This window comes from Drosophila willistoni, unplaced genomic scaffold, assembly GCF_018902025.1.
Source record: "Drosophila willistoni isolate 14030-0811.24 unplaced genomic scaffold, UCI_dwil_1.1 Seg113.1, whole genome shotgun sequence".
Lineage (NCBI taxonomy): Eukaryota > Metazoa > Arthropoda > Insecta > Diptera > Drosophilidae > Drosophila > Drosophila willistoni.
In genome coordinates this window covers 14,822-37,156 of record NW_025814074.1, presented here as the reverse complement: position 1 = coordinate 37,156, position 22,335 = coordinate 14,822, and the positions used below count along the sequence as shown (strand labels likewise).

Sequence of the window (22,335 nt, the reverse complement as noted above, 5' to 3'; positions counted from 1 at the left end):
AAAGATGGAAAGTAAGACTAAATGAGTTTGATTACAAAATTAAATATTTACCTGGCAAAGAAAATCATGTAGCAGATGCATTTTCCAGAGTTAAAATAGATGAAAACTTTTCAGGATCAACAGAAAGCACAGCAGCTACAATACATAGTGCTCACGAGGATAATGAAAACTACATTCCAATAGTAGAAATACCCATTAATTATTACAACAGACAAATAGAATTCATTAGAGGTTCAGAAGACAAAGCAGAAACAGCAACTTACTTTTACAAAACAAACATAAAAATAACGTACAAAGAAATGACCAATGCTTACGCAAGGGATATGAAAATATAGTACAGTGTTCTTACTGCAAAGATATCCTCCTCACTGTTTGACCCAGTGAGCACATCGTCGACATAAAAATCCTCTTGTAAGATTCTTGCAGCATTCGGGAATTCCTGCTGATGATCAGTAGCCAGTTGCTCTAATACCCTAACAGCCAGGAATGGTGCACATGAGGTGCCATAAGTGACGGTGCATAGTTGAAAGTGTTTGATTGGATCCGATGGCCTTTCTCTCCAGACAATTCTCTGGAAGTCGCGGTGTTTGTCATTCACCCAAATCTGCCGAAACATCTTGACTATGTCGGCTGAGAATACAAATTTATACATCCGAAAGCGCAAGCAGACAGCAAATAGATCGCGTTGAATGCTAGATAAGATATCTTTGCAGTAAGAACACTGTACTATATTTCATAATGAACAAGATTTTCCCATATTCCAACAAGCTTTTATCGAAATAATACAACCAAACGCAAATACAAAAACCTCGAAATCTAGCATTAAGTTAGAGGACCTTCAAACGTTTGCACAATTTAAAGAAATAATCCTAAAACAACATAAAGAATTATTACATCCAGGAATTGAAAAAACGATTAATTTGTTTAAAGAAAAATATTATTTTCCCGATTTTCAAAACCTAATTCAAAACATTATTAATGAATGCTCAGTATGCAATATCACAAAGACAGAAAATAGAAATACAAAACTAACTTTTGAAATAACACCAGAACTTTTAATATCAGAGAAAAATACGTCATGGACTTTTACATGATCGACAATTTACAATTCCTTTCATGCATTGACATTTACTCGAAATTTGCAACACTTGTAGAAGTAAAGTCTAGAGATTGGTTAGAAGCCAAGAGAGCAATTATGAAAGTATTCACTGAAATGGGCAAACCAATAGAAATAAAATCAGACAAAGATTCAGCATTTCTGTGTATAGCACTAAAAAATTGGCTACAAGAAGAAAATGTAAAGTTAGAAATCACATCAAGTAAAAACGGCATCTCAGATGTAGAAAGATTCCATAAAACAGTAAATGAAAAACTCAGAATTATAAATAGTGAAAATGACATCGAAGATAAATTACTTAAATTTGAAAAAATTCTCTACGTATACAACCATAAGACGAGACATAAAACAACTAACCGAACACCAGCGGACATTTTTATCTATGCAGGATCCCCGACTATAATACCCAAACAAAAAAAATACATCAAATAAACAATTTAAATGAAGATAGACACGACTTCGAAATCGACACTAGATTTAAACAAGCACCATTAGTAAAGTCAAAAACGACAAATCCATTCAAAAGACAGGAGAAATAAATCAGTTAGACGAGAAACATTTTGAAGAAAGAAATAGAGGATAAAAAGTTACACACTACAAATCAAACTTCAAGAAGAAAAAGAAAGTTAATAAAAGCAAATACGACAATTAATTAATTACAGGTCAACAACTCAAGATGACTTTTTTATGCATCATGCTATTCTTAACATTAAAATCAACATGCAGTCAATCCATTGATGTTCAGGAACGGATTGCGTTTATCGATAAGTCAGATGTAGTTGTAAGAATCGACACATACATAAGCATTGTACACACACATATATTTGTGCGCTGCTGCGACAGCGCTTTTTCTCGTTTGGTTTAGTAATAAATTGGCACTCAACTGATTCAGTAGCGAAGAAATACAAAGTGAAGTTATCCAACTTAGTTTCAAGGTACAGTCCACTGCTAGACCAAATCATAATTTGGTCCTTCGAGCCGGATCAGGGAATCGGTTTTTCGATCGAATAAAGTGCTTTTCGTTCGAATTTCTTGGATCTATTGGAAAGTTTGGAGGATTAATACTCTGGAATAGTTCTGTAAAATGGAAGAACTAAAGGCATTGGTGGGTCGACGGAGCCGACTCAAGGCCAGCATAACAAGAATTCTGGATTGTTCGGAACGAACCCAAACTACATCAACTACTGAGGTAGCCGCTCGGATGGATCAACTCCAGTCCGTGTGGAAGGAATTTAATGGAATCGGGGATTCCATAGCCCTTCTGGAAGATGTGGACGGCTATGTGGATCCAGAGATCGATCACGTGCCCTACGAAGAGAAGTACTTGAAGGCATATTCTTTACTTCTGGGAAAAAAACGGCTAGTTCAACAACAAGCATCATTGTCTGGCGACGGCGATGGCGCCATGGGTCTGCACGCATATAACGACGACATCGTTCATCTGCTGCAACAACAACAACAGTTAGCTGCAAATCAGAGCAGTTCAAACTTGTCGATGCCCGCTCGCAATGAGATGGCTGCTTCGGGTTCGACTTCGGGAAACGGCACGACGGCATTCGTGCATGGCGGCGAATTGCCAAAAATTCAAATAAAACGGTTCGCTGGACTCTACACAGAGTGGCCAGCTTTTCAAGATATCTATGAGAGCACGATACACAACAAAACGGGAGTTAACAAACACTCAAAAGTTCCATCATTTAAAAACACTGCTCGTCGATGATGCTGCCAACTTGGTGCGGCACCTGGCGATAACTGACACGGCTTACAACACTGCTTGGTAACGCTTAAAGGAAAGATACAATAGGCCACGCCATATTGTGAACTCATTTTTGGAGAAATTTATGGGTCTACCAACGACAAACAAAATTGATGTGTCCATCTTACGCTAGGTATCAGATGGCACAAATGAGATTGTTCGCGGTCTGGATGCGATCAATCATACAGGACGGGACTGCTGGATACAATATCTGGTATTGGAAAAGCTTGACGCTGATACACGGCGCAGGTGGATTGAGCGCAGCATGGGCAACGAGGCGCCCACACTGGAGGAATTCTTCAAGTTCTTAGATGATCGTTGTGAGGAATTAGAGCTCAGCAAACGGGAGATTGCGTTCGGAGGCGAAATGCCGGCGCAAATCACACACACAAAACGGGTCACACATTCGATGGTTGCAGTTCAAGCTGGCAGCTGCACCAAATGTCAGGCGACGGATCATAAGTCAACAATTCATGGATTTAACACTTGCAGAACGTCGTATGTTCATCAGGGAAAAGGCTTTATGTTATAATTGCCTGAAATCAGGGCATATGGTCAAAAACTGTCCATCATCATTCTCATGCAAATATTGTAAAGGTAAGCACCATTCTCTGATCCATGATCCAGGTAACTCAATGGCTTTAAGGAACTTGCAACAAGGAAAAAGGGAGAATCAGCGTAGTCCAAACGCTTCTCATCACGATTTGTCTACAACAAGTCTAGTGGCTCATAATGGGAGTCCACCAGCAACGGTTTGTTCACAAAGCTCTGCGAAATTGAAAACAGGAAAAGGTTTAAATCGAAGCATATTGCCTACTGCAACGGTTTATGTTCAAAAGGTAAATGGAGACTACATTACGTGTCGTATCTTACTAGATACTGGGTCGGAACTTTCATATGTATCAGAACGATGCATACAAGCACTTGGATTGCCACGGTCGGCATCATCCATTTTGGTCACAGGAATCTCTTCGGTTCAGGCTGACACCACAAGGGGAAGCAGCACGCTTCAGATAAAGTCAAGGTATTCAAACAATCACTTAACGGTACAGGCTCATGTTCTTGGCAAAATCACATCAACACTGGAAAGGCAAAACATTGACGCATCGGCACTTGATGTCTTTAGCGATCTTCAACTCGCTGACTCGGAATTCACCACAAGCGCTCCAATTGATGTTCTTTTGGGCGGTGAACACGTTTGGTCTACAATCACAGGGAAAAAGTTGTACGACAATACGGGCAAACTCATTGCAATATCATCGATTTTCGGATGGGTCATCAGCTCTATAACGATGCCCCAAGCTAACAACGCTTTCGCTTTGACATCATACATTGATGTTAACGTTTCGCTCCAGAGGTTTTGGGAGCTAGAGGACATCAGTTCCACAACCAAATTGGAACCTGATGATGATGAGCAGGTGGAGAAACACTTTCTCGCTACGCACACTCGAGATGAAAAGGGGAAGTACATCGTGGAACTTCCATTCAAGGTCACTAATCCTGAATTTGGGGATACTCTACAAGGAGCTCTTAATCGTTTCCAGTCGGTGGAACGACGCCTACAACAAGATGCAAATCTAAGAGCAAAATATGTGAACTTTATGAGGGAATATTTCGATTTCGGGCATATGCGCGAACTGCCACCAGATGAAGTCAATAATGCACAACGGTTTTATCTACCACATCACCCGGTTTTGGGTCGGAAGCTGAGAGTAGTTTTCGACGGATCATTTTGCGACACCAAAGGCAAATCACTAAACGATTATCTCTTTACAGGGCCTAGCATTCAACGCGATCTATTTGCTGTCTTCTTGCGCTTTCGGATGTATAAATTTGTATTCTCAGCCGACATAGTCAAGATGTTTCGGCAGATTTGGGTGAATGACAAACACCGCGACTTCCAGAGAATTGTCTGGAGAGAAAGGCCATCGGATCCAATCAAACACTTTCAACTATGCACCGTCACTTATGGCACCTCATGTGCACCATTCCTGGCTGTTAGGGTATTAGAGCAACTGGCTACTGATCATCAGCAGGAATTCCCGAATGCTGCAAGAATCTTACAAGAGGATTTTATGTCGACGATGTGCTCACTGGCTCAAACAGTGAGGAGGAACTGATACAAAATCGAAAGGAACTTATTCAACTTATCTCCTGTGCTAATTTGGAGCTTGGGAAATGGGTATCAAACACACCTCGCATACCAACAGAATGAACTGATTCTACACAATCATCTCCAGTCAAGGTTCTTGGACTTTACTGGCAACGTGGTCTTGATACATTGTCTTATAATGTTGGTCTAAAAGGAAATGTCGATTGTACAAAACGACAAGTTTTATCGGATGTCTCGCGGATCTTCGATCCACTTGGGCTTTTGGCACCAATTGTGGTCCAATTCAAAATACTCTTTCAACAATTATGGCTTCTCGATTTGGGATGGGATGACAAACTCCCTAAGCAACTAGCGGATACTTGGCTCAAATGGCGAGCAGATTTGGATATGCTACAACACATTCAAATACCCCGGTTGGTTGTCAACGACACCGACAACATTGAATTGCATGGATTCTCCGATGCATCTACGAAGGCATACGCTGCTGTAGTGTACAGCAGAGTAATCAACAAGGATGGCTCGATTTCTACATCGATTATGGCTGCGAAGTCTAGGGTGGCTCCGCTAAAGCAGCAATCTCTGCCCCGCCTAGAGCTTTGCGCGGCACTTCTCCTAAGTCAACTCATACGTTCGATAAAGGCGGCACTTCGACATCAAAAGGTCACGGTTTTTGCATGGTGCGATTCCACAATCGTTCTCTATTGGCTATCATACGCACCCTCTCGACTAAAGACATTTATTGGGAACCGAACTTCGGAAATTCTGGACACCATTCCAAGGCATTATTGGCGTCATGTGGACTCCAAATCAAATCCAGCTGATTGCGCATCCAGAGGTCTCATGGCTGCAGACCTAAATGACTTTCAGTTATGGTGTAATGGCCCGTCATGGATACGTGACGCGGATCAGTTTCTGGTAAGGTTAAACAACTCACAAGTCTGTTTGAATATTTCAGAAAAAAACATAGAAAAGGAAGTCAAAAGCAATTGTCTGACTGCATTAGTAGAGGCATCTCCTGATCATCCACTTGATCATCTTGTTCAAAGAATATCTTCATGGTTGACGCTCGTTCACACGGTTGGCTATGTCCTTCGCTTTCTACGGTGCACGAAGGGTCCATTTGGGGACAAGGGCTCAAACTGTCTTACGTTTGAGGAAATCACCGCGGCACGCATTGTATGCTTTCTGGATGACTATCAATTGCTACTCGCAAATAAACCATTGCGAAGTCGATCTCAGCTGGCTAAACTCTCGCCAATGATCGACAAGGACGGACTACTCAGAGTTGAAGGACGCTTGCACCACTCGCAATTGTCCACAGAGGCGAAACATCCAGTTTTGCTACCGAAATCTCATCGCATCACCAAGCTGATACTTGAATACGAACACAGGGTCAACCTGCAACCTGGCGTCTCATCACTCTTTGTTATGGTACGTCAAACATTCTGGATATTTGGCGCAAGGAACTTGATAAGGAAAGTTACACACGACTGTTTGGCTTGTTTTCGACAGCGGCATCATACATCACAACAAAGGATGGCTGATCTACCCAGCATTCGTGTCACTCAGGCACTTCCATTTGTAAACACTGGATGTGACTATGCTGGTCCAATCCTTCTTAAGGATGGAAAGGGGCGCAAACCGCGCATTGGTAAGGGCTATATATGCCTATTTGTTTGTCTGGTCACATCGGCAATCCATCTGGAACTTGTAACGGACTTGAGCACCGACTCATTCTTGGCCGCGCTAAGACGTTTCGTCTCTTTGCGTGGCAAATGCAACAAAATCTATAGCGACAACGGAACGAATTTCATTGGAGCTAAACGCTCTCTTGATGAAATGCAGAAGCTGCTGGTATCTCAACCACAAATCGAAAAGGTTAGGAATGCTCTGGCGAATAATGGCATTCAATGGGTATTCATTCCACCACATGCTCCTCATTGGGGAGGAAAATGGGAATCTGCAGTCAGATGCGTAAAGCTGCATATTCGCCGAGTCATTGGGAAATCTACTCTCACCTACGAGCAGATGCGAACTCTACTTGCACAAGTCAGTGCGGTGGTCAACTCACGACCCTTGTGCTACAACTCGGACACAGATATCAATTATTTGTCGCCAGCACATTTCTTGATCGGCAGGCCTCTCACAACTATACCAGAGGCAGACTTAGGCCACATTCCCGTGGGCCGACTTGGGTACTGGCAAAGTATCCAATCTATGATGCAAGGTTTCTGGAAGCAATGGCATCAGGAGTATCTTACCACATTGCAACAGCGTCCAAAGTGGACCACTACAACACCAAATATAGCAGTGGGAGATGTGGTGTTTGTTAAGGAATCGAACACCCCACCAGCTCACTGGCATCTGGCGCTGGTTCTCGAAGCCTACCCAGGCAAGGATCAATTGGTTCGAGCGGTTAGACTCAAGACCTCTTCGGGAGAATTAACTCGGCCAATCACCAAGGTTGCGGTATTGCCCCGTTCAGAAACTGTGTTTCAGGGCGGGCCGGGATGTTCAGGAACGGATTGCGTTTATCGATAAGTCAGATGTAGTTGTAAGAATCGACACATACATAAGCATTGTACACACACATATATTTGTGCGCTGCTGCGACAGCGCTTTTTCTCGTTTGGTTTAGTAATAAATTGGCACTCAACTGATTCAGTAGCGAAGAAATACAAAGTGAAGTTATCCAACTTAGTTTCAAGGTACAGTCCACTGCTAGACCAAATCAATTGACATAAACCCAGTAAAAGCACCAAACGGTTACTTAATATTTAAAACAGGAACCATGGACTTACCGACAAACTTTGAATATCATTATTTAAAAGTGAATTTAACTCTAATAGACATTACATATAATAATTTAATGCAACAAGCACAAGAATTTAAAAACCTAATCCATATTCAATACTTAACAGAAAAACTAAGTAGGGAAATTAATGGAATACACATTGTAAAACGTAATAAACGAGGACTAATTAACGGAATTGGTTCAATATACAAATATCTTTTTGGTACTCTTGATTAGGAAGGTAAAGATGTATTAGAAGAAAAAATAAATAATCTTGAAAGCAATAGCGTACAAGCAAACGAACTAAATTACTTAATAGACACTGTTAATAAAGATTTAGAAGTAATAAACAGCCTCAGGGAAGAAAAAGAAAAATCAGTAAGATTAGAAGTTCTAATCTTTAATTTTGAGCATTTCACAGAATACATTGAAGACATAGAAATGGGCATGCAGCTCACTAGACTAGGAATTTTCAACCCAAAACTTCTAAAACATAATCACTTAAGTCATGTTAATTCGGAAAAACTATTGAATACAAAACTTCCACCTGGCTTAAACCAAGTTCAAACGAGATATTTGTCATTTCAAACATTCCTCAAGAAATAATAAAAACCCCTATCTTTGAGATACTTCCTTATCCAGACGAGAATAAAAATATTTTGACAGAAAATTCATACGATAAATACTATTTTAATAACAACACTTTGTTCAATAAAAACACAAAACAAATAGAAACTAACGAATGTATAATAGGCATTTTAAATCAAATCCCAACCACTTGTAAATACACTAAGACATATAAGAATTTTCAAACTAATTACATTGAACCAAACATAATTGTAACATGGAATCTACCAAAAACTAAACTTAATCAAAATTGCGTAAACAACGAATTAATAATTGAAGGCAATAACATAATAAAAATTTACGATTGTGCCTTACAACTAAACGAAATATCAATAATAAATTCATTGCTTGACTATAGCCAAAGCATTTATGTAACAAACAATATCACCAGGCTAGAACCTATTTCCTTTATCCAAACAAAAGAGATAATTAACGAACATACGATATATTATACTGCATTTCAAACTATTACATTAACCACTTTTATACTTACTATAATAAGTTTGATTACATACTTAATCTATAAGTTTAGGGCAATGCCACAAAAATTAATAATTAAGCATTTTCGATCAAATAACAATCGTGGTCCCACAGACATAATCGAAACCCCAATTGTTGAAAAAGAGTCCAGAATTATAAACAAAATTGATACTCCAATATTTACAGCTGAGAAAAACCCCTCGCTATATCCCAATGTATCCGCCTGAGGACAGGCTATTTTCTTTAGGATGGGGGAGTCATATATCCGACTCCAATACCCAATAACATATAAATATTTCGCCCCCTAAAATTCATAACGTTAAAGTAAACATCCGTTTTTATAAACAATTGTCCCCCTCAAAACCAAAGCGTATGAACGCTAATCCATAAAATTAACATAAACAATTGAACACTTGAAATAATAATTGTCCCCCTAACAACCAAAAGCGTGAGAACGCTAACTCAGCAATTAAAATCGGACCAATCAAATCATCGAAATATCAATCACGCCACCAAAGGGCTCCCAAATTTAGCTTATAAATATAACCATAAGACATTTTTGTAATCAGTTCTAAGTTTTCATTCAAATAATAAAGTACGTTGCTTTTAACTCACAAAAAATATCTTTTTTTTCCTTATTGGGAAAATTGGATATTTAATTATATATACTTTATATTGTCGGAGATGCTTCCTTCTATGCGTTGCAAACTTTTGACCAAAATTAATATACCCTTTTTGCAAGGGTATAAAAAGTAGTATCCAAACCAAAGGGCTGCTACGCCATACTTTGCGTGCAGATTAAACAAGAAAAGGTAGCAGAACTACTACTAAGTATGCATATGCACCAAAAATAAATCGAAAAGTAGTAGATCTCGCTCAAATTGGGTGTATAATGTTGGTATTAGCCGGGGAATTGCGTCATTTCATCACCAGACTATTTTAGCCTGGCCCATGGCGATGATTATTAATGAAATGGAAGGGTTGATAAAATAAGTCCGAGGCTCGTTGGTGTCTTAGTTATTGAAAGATGTCTCTTTTTTTTCCAACGAAGAAAATATCAGCGATTGGGCTGGGGTACAATCAACCAAATTGTCCCAAAGAAAATGAAAATCGAAGGCTGCTTGAAAGGCAAAAGTTGCTTGGTCGACGCCACGCGACCGAAATATAAATTTAAACTGAAATATAACGGGGCTTAAATTCTAATATTTTCACTAAATTTAATTTTATATCACCTTATTCTTCGAATATTCGCTACTATTTTTATTCACTTTAGCCAAATATGTATATTACTGCCTTGTGCAGTCACTGTACTTTTTAACGATGATATAATTTGCACGTGTTTCACAAATATATATGTATATATATATATTTATGTGAATATTAATATTCACGTCTTTACGCAATCAAAGTATCAAATTAAATGAAAAGGCCTGTACCAAAAATTCTGTTTCTAAGCAAACGCAATGCATGCGAACGAATTCTAACGGATCTTTTCCATGCTCTCTTCTTTACTTACGCTTTGCGTTCGCTGTGCGAAATGAGAGTAAGAACCGTACCAATTGAAGACATGTGCGTAGTACGCAAGGGGGGTTATTCATTTATTCTTGCAAACAAACAAAAAAAAATATTCTTTTTTTTCGAAATGGAATTAAAATTATTATTATTAAAGAGGGCTACTACACCACAGTTAATGCTACGGAAGCCTACTGACGGAGTCATAAACTGAAAAAGGACCTCTTTAGCTAATTTAGGTAGTAGGTTTAGGTAGTAATGATATACACCGAGAGATTTATGCTATGAGAGATTCTGCTCGTTAGCTAATTCATAATACGACGAACTGACCTTTCTCAACACCTTAGCTGGGATAAAGACTGGTGCTAATTTGCTACTAAATCTTTTGGGGCTGAACTCTGTGTAAAATTTCGAGCATGAACTGAGTCACCGAGTCATCCATAAGTCTACATAAAGTCTGCGGGGCGTTGCACAAACCAAAAGGCATCACTTTATATTGGTAAAGTGGCCGGTTAGGTATTGTGAAAGCGGTGTATTGTATTGTATTGACGTGAGCTTTCGTCTAACGGAATTTGCCAGAAGGCGTGCTTCATGTCCAGTCCAGTAATAAATCGAGCAGGTGGCAGCCTGCTAAGTATTCCATCAATATGGGGAAGAGGATACGCGTCCTTACGAGTGCACTGATTCACTGCTCTAGAATCTAAGCATAATCGAACTTTTTCGCCACGTCTCACCAATACACAATTGGAGCTCCATGGGCTGTTACATTCTTCAATGATATCTAAATCTAACATTCTATCTATTTCCGTGAACATAAGCTTCTCAATGGCCGGTGAAATTGGCCAATGCCTTTGTTTAATGGGCCTAGTACTATCAACTTCAATCTTATGTTCAATGAGATGTGTGCGACCTAATCCTTCTTTATCGTAGCTGGGTAATTTAGCAATTGCAAAATTAAGTTTTTGCTGCTGAGACTCAGACAATCAGTGCATTTTCACGGAATCTCCATGATCATTTCCTTTTTCTTCAATAATATCCGATACTATCAGTGGGTCTTCCTTCAATTTATCTATTAAACCAAATTTACGCCAAAAATCTATTCCAAGATATATGTCTTGTTTTAAATCAGGAATAATGAAGAAATCAAATGGTTTGGTAAGTTGTCGATACGTAATGTCGCTTGTCAATTTACCTTTAACAAAACATTTAGAATTGTTGGCCGTCTATCTTTATTTCTGTGTACAATCGATTATCTGATCGGGAAAATATACTGGAAATCAATTTCTTGCGGTTATTTCTAACCTTCTTCCAAAAGAAGCGTAGTCTATGCGTAGAGCGCTTAGACTTAATCATTGGTCGTATGCTGTCTACTTCACCAAAGATGCGATGACGAACGGTCTCATAGTGAGCCAAACGTAGGTGAAGAGGACGAAATGGGCTTTTATCGACTGTTGTCGAAGTTGGTCCTACATTTCCTTGTGCATCTGTTTCTTTCCTACAAACAAGAGGTTCACATTCCTCTGTTTGGGAATATTTATCCTTCATTATTGGTCTGGATACGACAACGAAGTGTTGATCGCCGCATCCGCCGGACGGTTTTCCTGCGGGTTGCAATTACGACAACGCGGTTTAAAAACATTTACGGCTCCGCAACCATAGCAAAATACAGTACGCGGTTCTAGACAGATATCAAAACGGTGTCCAGGCTTCCGGCAGTTCCAACATATAAGTTTATGTTGAAAAGCTTCCACCTCCTCCTGCATATAATTCTCGAAATTAGAGTCTAATTCAGCTATCTTTGAACGATGTCCAAAAGTATTCTTATTCGGTATGCTCTTCCTTTGTTTAACAATTTGCTCGTGGGTTCGTACTTCCTGTCTCAGATGAGATAAGGTAAAAATTCCTAGATGCATAAGTTCATAACGAATTGCCGACTTTGAATGTCTAATTAATAACTTGACTAAAGAATCCTCTGAAAGTTGTGTGTTTAATATTCCTACTAGCCTTTCGACACTAAACTGGTAATCCTCAAAGGTTTCATTCTCGCCCTGGTGTCTGCTATTAATCAGTTCCCAGGTGTCCATATCGTTATCTACTTCATCAAACTTCTTTCTAAATTCTACACAAAATTTATTCCAATCGAAACTTGGGTGTGCTCGATGAAATTTCCAAAACCAATCATTCGCTTTACCTGCGAACAGTAAATACAAATGATCACAAAGTACATGATACTCTTCATTCAAATTTTGTTCTGCTAATGAACGAACTCTGTATAGGAAATCCTCTGAATGCATTCCTTCTTTGGAACCATCAAATTTTATTCGCCAACTTTGCATAATGCTTGCTTCTTTTTCGGGTGACAATGTCGAATTTGCTCGCGACCCTCTATTTGAGTTCTGAGTCTGACTACTAAGATTTCTAGATGTTTGCGTGTGGTTATAGTGTTCCTCTTGTCTTGGTGCCGGGAGGCTGAACGCTGCAGAACGTTTTGGAATGGGGTTTGGTTCGTTGCGCTCAAGTCGAATAGAAGCCAATTTGTCGTCAATCAGCAAAGCTAAATGGTTTACTAACTGTTCCTGTTGTGCTTGGATAGCAGTTTGTATCAAAGTTGTGTAATCTGGAGGGGTACTTGGTCTGGACTACTAGCTTGAGTAGGCGGTGGCCTATGTTGACGTGAGGTGGTCGAAGATCTCGTGCCGATCCCTCTCCTTTGAATTGCTCCCTGATTACGAATAGGTTTGGTCTTGCCAGGTCGACCAGGTCTTGAAAGAGTATTATAAGGGGTCAGACTGAGTTGTGGGCTCGCCTGATTTACTAGCTTCTTTGAGTTCCGTTTCCAAGTCAATATTTGATCTTACAAGTTGTTTCATCTTACAAGGATGCTTGCAAGTGGGGCATAAATTCGAAGTTTTTAAACACTCTGTAATACACCTATTGTGAAATCTGTGCTTACAAGGCGACGAAGCAATTGCTTCGTTTTCATTTAAAGTTTCATGGCAAATGTTGCAAAATGGGTCATTTTCTTGCAAAACTCGCGCAATGCTCTCGTGACTGTGTCTAACAGACATACTTAAATTTTTCTTTAATTAATTTAAATTATATAAATTTGGAATCCGCCATCATTATCCAATCCTATTGCCGTTTACAAAGTTGATTCGATCTGCACAAAAAATAGATTTCTATTAAATCTTAAACAAAAATTCCTATTGCCGATTTGTCTGAATGACGATTTCCTAAACTGGTCATATACCGATATACGCCAGTCATATGCTATTCCTGGTTCAGGTTCTTTTCACTCTAAACAAAGTTAAGGTCTAAGAATGCCTATTTTATAATATTGTAACTTTTTAACGACTCCATTGGTCACTCAACCCGATATGACCGAGTTGCAACTGCAATTCCTAACGATAGCCTCAAACTACAAAGATCATAAAATTTGCGTTCCCGCCTAGTCATACAAAGATACGTCATACGATGCTGTTGCCGCCAATAGTTTCTTCTGGTCGACTAATCCGAAAATTCCCGAATTAGTATCGCGATTCACACAAGCAATCTACAACGGGCACCATCGCCTTACGAGTCTGCATAACTAGCTTGAAAATAAAATTAATCTAAATAACTGAATATGAATGGATGATAATGAGCAATAATATTGTGGATACTTTGGTGGAGTACGTATCCGAATAGTAGTGGGGTTGTCCTACGTTTTATTCGGGCCTCATGATTGGGCTCCATTACTGTAGTGGTGTTCTAAATTATTCGGGTCCCATGTTTGGAATTTCTGTAGTAATGAATAATTTAGAATTCGAGCCCCACGTTGGGCGCCATTTCTATAGTGATGTACATGTGCACGTGTAGTTGTTAGCTGCCTAATTTTTCTAATCAATTAAACCCAATAGTTTGCCAAGGTAGGGTGGGTACAGAAAGGGTTAGCGATCAGCACCTTTAGCTAATCTGCAGAGAAGTCGTCCGCACAATTAATAGTATCCCGATCTGGTCCAATATTTTGCTTTTTACATCCTTTTAGTTTCTGATAGTGCACTTATATTTTTTGTGTATGATCCGTGCGTATGCCTAGAGTAGGAAAGAACCCCCCCTCATCCGACGAGCTAAGCAAGAGCAACGCTAGAAGTACACGTCCCCGATCTTTAGCATACACTTGTGTTATCGTTAGCAACGTAGAAAAATTAGGCAGCTAACAACTACACGTGCACATTTACATCACTATAAACGGCTCTTCGCAGATTTCGTCCACCGTTGCTGCCATCGAGCCACATGTTCGCCTCGTATTTCTTGCCGTATACTGGCTGGTGGTGTGGAGTGTAGCGCTCTGTACATCGCGTCTGCTTCGTACACTCTATTGGAGACAGACCAGCGATGACATGCGCAGTATCGTCTGAAATTGTGCGGAACGCACTGCAAATTCTCATTACGCAGAGTCTAAAGACCGATTCCAGCCCTATAGCTTTTCATCCGTAGCGCTAGGGCTAGTGCCCAAACAGTGGCAGCGTACAGGGAAATGGATTTTGTCACGCTAGTTAACAACAGCCTTCTCTCTTGTTTGGGGCCTCTTGTATTGAGCATGATCCTTGCCAGCGCGCGTGCAGAGCTCAGTGCCTTCTGGCACGTATATTCCAAGTGCTCACGGAAGCAGAGTCGTGTATCCAGCATTACCCCTAGGTAATGATGGCCCTCTTAGATCCGTCGTACATGAAATTCCACAGGAGAGGGCCCAGGACTGAACCCTGTGGTACTCCAGCAGAGATGCTATATTCCTCCGAGCCGTCCACTGTCGAGTATCGGAAGCGCCTATTTGTAAAGTAGCTGTCCACTATTTGCAGCAGATTACACTGAACGCCGAAAGACGCCAGACTGTCCATTATACGACTCCATTCAGCCGAATTGAATGCGTTTCTGATGTCGAGAGTCACCACCATGCAGTATTGTTTGGTTCCCCCTTTCCATCGGTTACCAGATATGGCGTCTCTGGCTGTGTCCACAACTGTGCTTATCGCGTCTATCGCTGATCTTGCCTCTCTAAATCCGTATTGGTACTTTCGTACTTTCTCCAAAGAAAACAAAGAAAGTCCACCTCCTTGCTCAATAGCCCTGTTGAGCCTACGCGCTATGAGCGATTCCAATATTTTACCTGCTGTGTCCAGAATACAGATAGGCCTATACGATGAGGCTTCGCCGGGGGGCTTGTACATTTTATGAGCACATCAGGGTGCAGATTAACTGCCAGCCTTGAAGCTCTGTTCGGGATGACGTCGGGGACAGGAGCTTTCTTATTATTTAGTTTGTTGACGATTTCCAACAGTTCTGTTTTCGTGCACGCTGTAATTTCTATCTCACTGCTTCGAGTTGCCAGTGGTAGCTGGACCTGTTTTTGTGGGAAAAATGAGCTGACGATTTGATTCAGACTCGCTGCATCAGATGGTATTTATGTTTTCCCGACATCACACAGTGGGCGAAACGGCTGATTTAGCAGCGATTAATTAACAACTTCTGCAAAAATTATGCTATTTTTGTACGGTTTTTTTTTTGTAGATAAATTTATTACACATCAAAACTAATGTACAAAAATTGTTTCATTCAGTGAAAATATTTGTTTTTATTATTGTTCCAAGTTAGTGTAAACCTGTTTTATTCTATGTCTGGTCGTTTTTGCTCAATTTTAAGAAATTTCGTTACACATTTTCAAAAATTTTTTTTTTTTTGCTGTTACTTATAAAGGATATATACACATATAAAAAAAATTCAAATAAATTGGACATCTACATATATTATTAAAAAAACTCATCGGAAATTTAATATTCTCTTGCATGTGTACTCATTTTCAGCAAGAGTTAAAAGAGTTTAAAAAAAACATGTTTCTTTCTTAAAACATACATTTATTTAATCTTTCAATATAAAGTAAATATAATCAACTTCAAAAATATTTTATATACTTTTTTTAATTTTTCAATTTTACTCCTAATCGGTATCTGATGTTGTGCAATCTGATAACTCTTCTTGTGCGTCTTTACGTAAATAAGACTAATAATGTCTTTATCTAAAAACTGATCTTTTTTAGAAAATTATCTGTGGATTTAGCTAACATTGTAATAAATGGGTCCGATGAAATAAAAAGTGTGTGAGCCAAGTCTTCCATTGTGTTACTGCGAGAATTTTTTCGTGTGTGGTTTAATCGAAACTTTCTCTGGTCTTTATTTCTGGCCTCAAGAGCTTCTTCTGACATCATACCTATCAGAAGGGCAAAGCGTTCTATAATTTCTGCACCGTGAATCAAAATTTTATGGACAGATGAAGGCATATAGAACCATGGGTACTTGTCTACAAATAATATTGCAGTTTGAAATGCATAATGTTTAAAGGCTTGTGTATCAATTTCACATCCGGATGCTAGTGTTCGTAAGATTACACTAAATCGAGAATTTAAAAGATAGTTGACTCCAGTTATTTTGGCAGCTAATTTTGCATCAAAAAAGAACTTTCTCGCTGTATTGCCGTTATTTGTATTGCCTGAGCCACCTGGCTGGGGAATATCAACCAATATACCCATCTCCTTTCACAAATTCTTTTGTATTTCCAGTTTTCTAATATCAACAGCTGATTTATCTGTACTTCGAACTTGCCAATTTTTAATTATCAGTCTATAGCTAATATGCAGAATGCAATCAAGGCACCGAATCCAAGCATGTAGACTGGATAAACCATATTCGTAGAGATTTTCTTTGCATGGTAAATTTTTAATATCACTGAAATCATTCATTTTTTTGGAGTTGTACCACATATCCACAAACTGAAGATGACGATTCCGCAAGAACACTAAATACTTTTCCATCTATCATGGTCATATAAAATTGATGATGTACTTCAAAACTTTCTACAATAGTTTGCTGTTTGGTTGTTTTTTGGCTTTTGAAATTATTTACATCATTAACCAAATCTGCTGTTTCCTTTCGACAAAGCACTTTAAATGGCCTGCAATAACGAGTGGATGAAGGTTTCTCATTCTTCCAAACTTTTTCTGATCCACGAAGTATTCCAATGGTTGCAAGTACACCGAAAACATGTGCTGATCGATCATACAAGCGTTTAAATCATTAAAATTTTGGCGATAAGTTGAGTGGCCACTACTTCCATCACAGCCCCATTTATATATAGCAGTTAGCTGGCAACCATTGTTATTCTCTATACTTGGAAAATCTTTATAATGTGCTTTATATATTCGGGATACTGATACAGTTACTTCTAGACCAATAGGATAGCCCAGTTTTTTTGCAGACCGCAATACATCATACGTCGGAAAAATATATGCATTTCGGCTTTTGGTACCACGCTGCAAGTCCGTGTAAGCCTTCTTTGTGTAACCACCATCAATATATTAGGCTAAGGCTTCCTCTGGTGTGTAGTTAATTGGTTGTTTATCATCGGATTGAATGAACGATATTACTTTCTTGGGAAGACTTTCATCTCTTCGCTTTCCACAATTGTACAAACTAGTACTTGCCGCAGAGACCAACTCATTGCTCGGAATTCCTTGACAATGTCCGACAATTTTTTTTTTTCTTTTCCCTGACTATCTCCCCAACTGAGATTAGGTCGTCCAACATTTGAAATTTGGTCCACCAATACTAGATCGTCATCTAACCACTCTTGGTTGTTTACCTCAAAATTTTGGCAAATTCGGTGGTTCTCTTTCCATTTCCATGTCAATTTTTTTATGAAATTTTTAATTTCATGGCAATATACGCGCTTTGGCTTTCGTCGAATTTAGTTTTATCAATAATATTGGTGTATATGTACGTCTCTACCGCAAGAGTTTTTTTGAAGCATCAGGCTCCGTATGCCATATTGTAAAAAGTGCTCGCTTGCACACTGACATTGTTGCTAAAAAAATTATTTCTAAAATAATATGCGGATATATGCAGCTCATTGTGGACAATTTCACTTCGTAATACACAGACTAATTTTTAAAAAACATTGATACCTAATTTATACAAATTTTTTTTATACGCAATCAGAATTGGCGGGAAAGCTGATGGCAACAGCTGATGAAACATATGCTGACTTCAAAGCTTCACTGCTGTTCAAATATTGGTAGAAAATCGAATCGATTAATGTTTTTGGACTATTGAATATGTTAGTAATCGAATGCAAAAACAATTTTGGCGCCAAGTTTTACTTTAAATTTGAATTAATCGGAGCTAAATCAGCCGTTTCGCCCACTGTGCATCAACGCGTTTGACCACGGTCTGGTATGCCTTTCCCCAGGGATCGTGCTCGGCAGAATCACAAAGACGCAGGAAGCATTCTCTTGTGCTAGTTCTGATTGCATGCTTTAGATCAGGGCCCGGCACAAACAGAGCGCTGAAAAGATGTAGTTGTATGTGTGCGCTTGCTTGTGTGCGTAAGTTGCTTTACACTGCGCAAATTGCATGTGATGAAAGCAAGAAAATTTAGACATGCGATAGAAAACCCTTTCACACAAATTGAAGGGTCCATTACGACTAAATAGTGGACCGCGAAAATCTTGACTTTTAGGTAGCGAGTTAACCCTTTTTATCTACTTTTGCTAAAAATAGATTTTTTGTCCCACTTCCCATTCTCTTTTTTATCGTATGCATTTCTAAACAACGACAAGTGCGCTACTTCGGCCGATGATGTAAGTGGAATATTTGCATAATGATAATATGAATGTTTTATATAAGTGTAGGATTGCGTGAAAACCCCTAATGGTATCAGAATGCCGATAACGATATTAGTTTGATAGATATCGATAGATGGTCAATCGAGGAGAGAGAGATGCTTGAGTTGCTGGACGAAGAGGTTGTGTTGGTCTCGTTAAATTAAAAGTGTTCAATAAGATGGTTTCTTTTCTTTTGTTAATAATTAAATAAAAACAATTACATAAAAAGAATGAAGGCATTAATTTTTTCATGTGTAGCGATCGAGCAAAGCGACATAGATGTGCTTGCGTCGAAATGCTGAGGGCAACTAAATCAACCCTAATGCTCTGTGTGAGGACTTCGGCAGCCGTTCGGTTACACGCATACGAGGTGCCGAACGTGTTCGCCGCGGGGGGAAATGAGTACCGGGCTCTGCTTTAGATCCAGCCGTTGGCTATGGTATTCAAGCCTTAGAGATTCAAAACTTTCTGTACCTCTTGAGCGCTGAAACAGTCGCAGCGCACGGAAATACGCTCGTCTGGCTGCCGCTATATTGTCGCACCACCAATGTACAGCCGCATAGGGGCGTTTAAAAAGTTTTGGACGTGTCATGCTAGCGTTGCAGCTTTCTGCGCTGTTTTCACTTGTGTTGAACAACAGGTTTCCACAGAAAGCAGGAATGCTCAAAGTATCCACTCTGAATGCTCCCTAGCTTATAGTAGTATGGTGGTGAGGTGTACTACGGCCAATGGAGAACAATATTACCTCATGATCGCTTGCGGAGTAAATATCGCATACTTTCCAATTGGAAAATCGCTCCAGTGGATCGGTTACAAACGTCAAGTCTATTATTGATTCCATACCTGCTCTGTTGAAGGTTTTCTTGGAACCTGTATTGAGTAACGAAACGTTGAGAGTCGTCAGAGACTCAAGAAGCAAACGGCCTCTTCTATCTGTATGACTACTGCCCCATTCCGTGGCCCATGCATTAAAATCGCCGCCAATTATAACTGTGGTGCGGCCCCTAGCATCGTCCACTAGTTCGTCAATGACCTCTCCAAATCTAGCGATGGATAAGCTGGGGGTAGGTAGCAGCTATATACCCAGTAGCTACCGCAGATCCGCGCTCTGACGAAGCCATCGTATGATCGCACATTAACCAGAGGTGCTTGGAGTGCGCTGCAGTTCCAAATAGAAGTCTTATTAGTCGAGTCTGAGACCCAGCCTCCAATACTTTCCATTCTGTATGGTTTGCTGAGAATTGCAATATCTTCTGATACTTCGCGGATTGTTTGGTGCAAAAGATCTTGAGCCGCAATGCAATGGTTCAAGTTCAACTGTATCACTTTTATTTTAGGCGTCATCTAAATTTTTTCCGGTCCGCCTCAACTGAGGGCATAGCCGACTACCAGCTCTGTGGCCTATTTTGGCCCTGTCTACGCCTGCTTCAATACAAAGGAAGCAAGTTTCTGACCCATCGCACTTTGCAGCCTTATGGCCTGGCTGTCCACATTTGAGGCAGCAGTTCGACATATCGGTTTTGGCCGCTGCATTTGGGTGTGTAACAACTCGTAATTTATAGTTTAATTATACTTTATTTAAATATTAATTTATACTTTAGTTCTTTGTACATCTATACTTGTTCGCTGTCACGCTCCAAGTCCCCGAGCGTTGCCACCTTTTGTCCGATATCTCTTCGATATTCGTTATCGGTCTGGCAGGGTTACCACACCTCTCCTTTTCTTATAAGCTTCAGTTTTAACCCGATCTTCGGTTTCTCTGGAGTTGAACGTCGAGTCGAAAGATACATTTGCTCTGAAGATGGATCGGAGAGTATCACTTGAGGTTGATCAGGAATCACTGAATATGGTGATGAGTGTATTAAGCTTTGAGAATCAGTCTGCGTTAGTGCGTCTTCATTCGAGTTATTAGGCGGCCCCTCATTCGACGGAATTCTCTTGCAATGGCTCACGTTCCGTCTGACTTTCTTCCCATTTCCAAAAAGCTCTACTTCATTTCCAGTCCTTTCAACAATTTTATACTCCGTTGTTTCAAAGTTGGGTGTCAATTTGGAGGAAAAAATACCGTTCTTTAGCAAAACTATGTCGCCCACCTTTATGTCGGATTCCTTAGCACCTCTAACCTTGTCACCTGTAAGCTTTCCTTTTGTTTATTGATCAGGTCATTATCTCTTGCCGAGGTGTCTACTACTTCTTCTATAATATCTCGAATGTAAAGCCAGTAGTTCCATGAGGTGTCGTATTGTAGGTTAATACAAAATTTTTGTAGCTCCTCTTCAAAATTTCCTTTATTTAACGACGCAATTTTAAGGCGTTTGCCCAATGAACGATTCATGTTTTCTACTTCACCGTTGGCTTGCGGCCAATATGGAGGAGTCGTAATCAAAGTGATGCCACTAGCTTCACAGAAGTCCTTGAATTGGGCGCTAACAAACCGGCCGTTATCTGTCCTTAACGATCTCGGTATGCCAAGCCTGGAAAATATTTCCTTAAATGCCGTAATAATTGTTTGCGATGATATTGAGCCGATGAAATTTATCTCCTGATAACGCGAAAAATAATCTATCAGCACCAATACATGATCATTGTTAGGTAGAGGCCCCAACAGGTCGGTTGCTAAGCACTGCCACGGGCCGTCAGGAAAAACGTACCGATTCATCGGCGGTGGACTGGTTGGCTGTGACACCAATAAACAGCTTCTGCACATTTTCACATGCTGTTCGACATCTCTGTCCAAACGTGGCCACCACACCTTCGCTCTCATTCGTCGCTTCATAGCCGATTCGCCAGGGTGTCCTTTGTGCCCTAACTCTAAAACTGCCGTAGAACTTCTGGTATCACTATACACCCGTACACCACGCAACAGAATGCTACCCACTGTTGATAGCTCAGCTCTAAACGGGTAATAACAGCTTGATAAACCTTCATTCCAGTTATCAATATCTCTCGGTCCACAACACTTGTTTTGCTATTTCTGGTATAGCAATTGCTTTTGGTGTAGCACAAGAAACAATTTGACAGATGCTATAGTCACCTCCTTTATCGAAAGAATCGCATGCTGAGCCTTACAAAGTCTTGATATTGAGTCGGCAATGTTCTCCTTTCCAGGGCGATACGTAACCTTGAATTTAAACGCCTGTAGTCTCAAAAGCCAACGTTCTATTCTCGCCGGGGGTTTCGATGTTGGTTTGAAGATCGCCTCCAGTGGTTTATGATCAGTGACGAGTTCAAACTCCAAACC

At 39.9% G+C, this 22,335-nt stretch overlaps 1 protein-coding gene across 1 annotated transcript; it reads left to right on the top strand.

Moving 5' to 3' along the window:
- The first annotated feature begins 5,373 nt into the window (after positions 1–5,373).
- LOC124460797 lies at positions 5,374–7,527 on the top strand. Its single transcript, XM_047012387.1, has one exon. It carries the CDS (start codon positions 5,374–5,376, stop codon positions 7,525–7,527), a length of 2,154 nt encoding a protein of 717 aa, XP_046868343.1.
- The last annotated feature ends 14,808 nt before the right edge of the window (positions 7,528–22,335 follow it).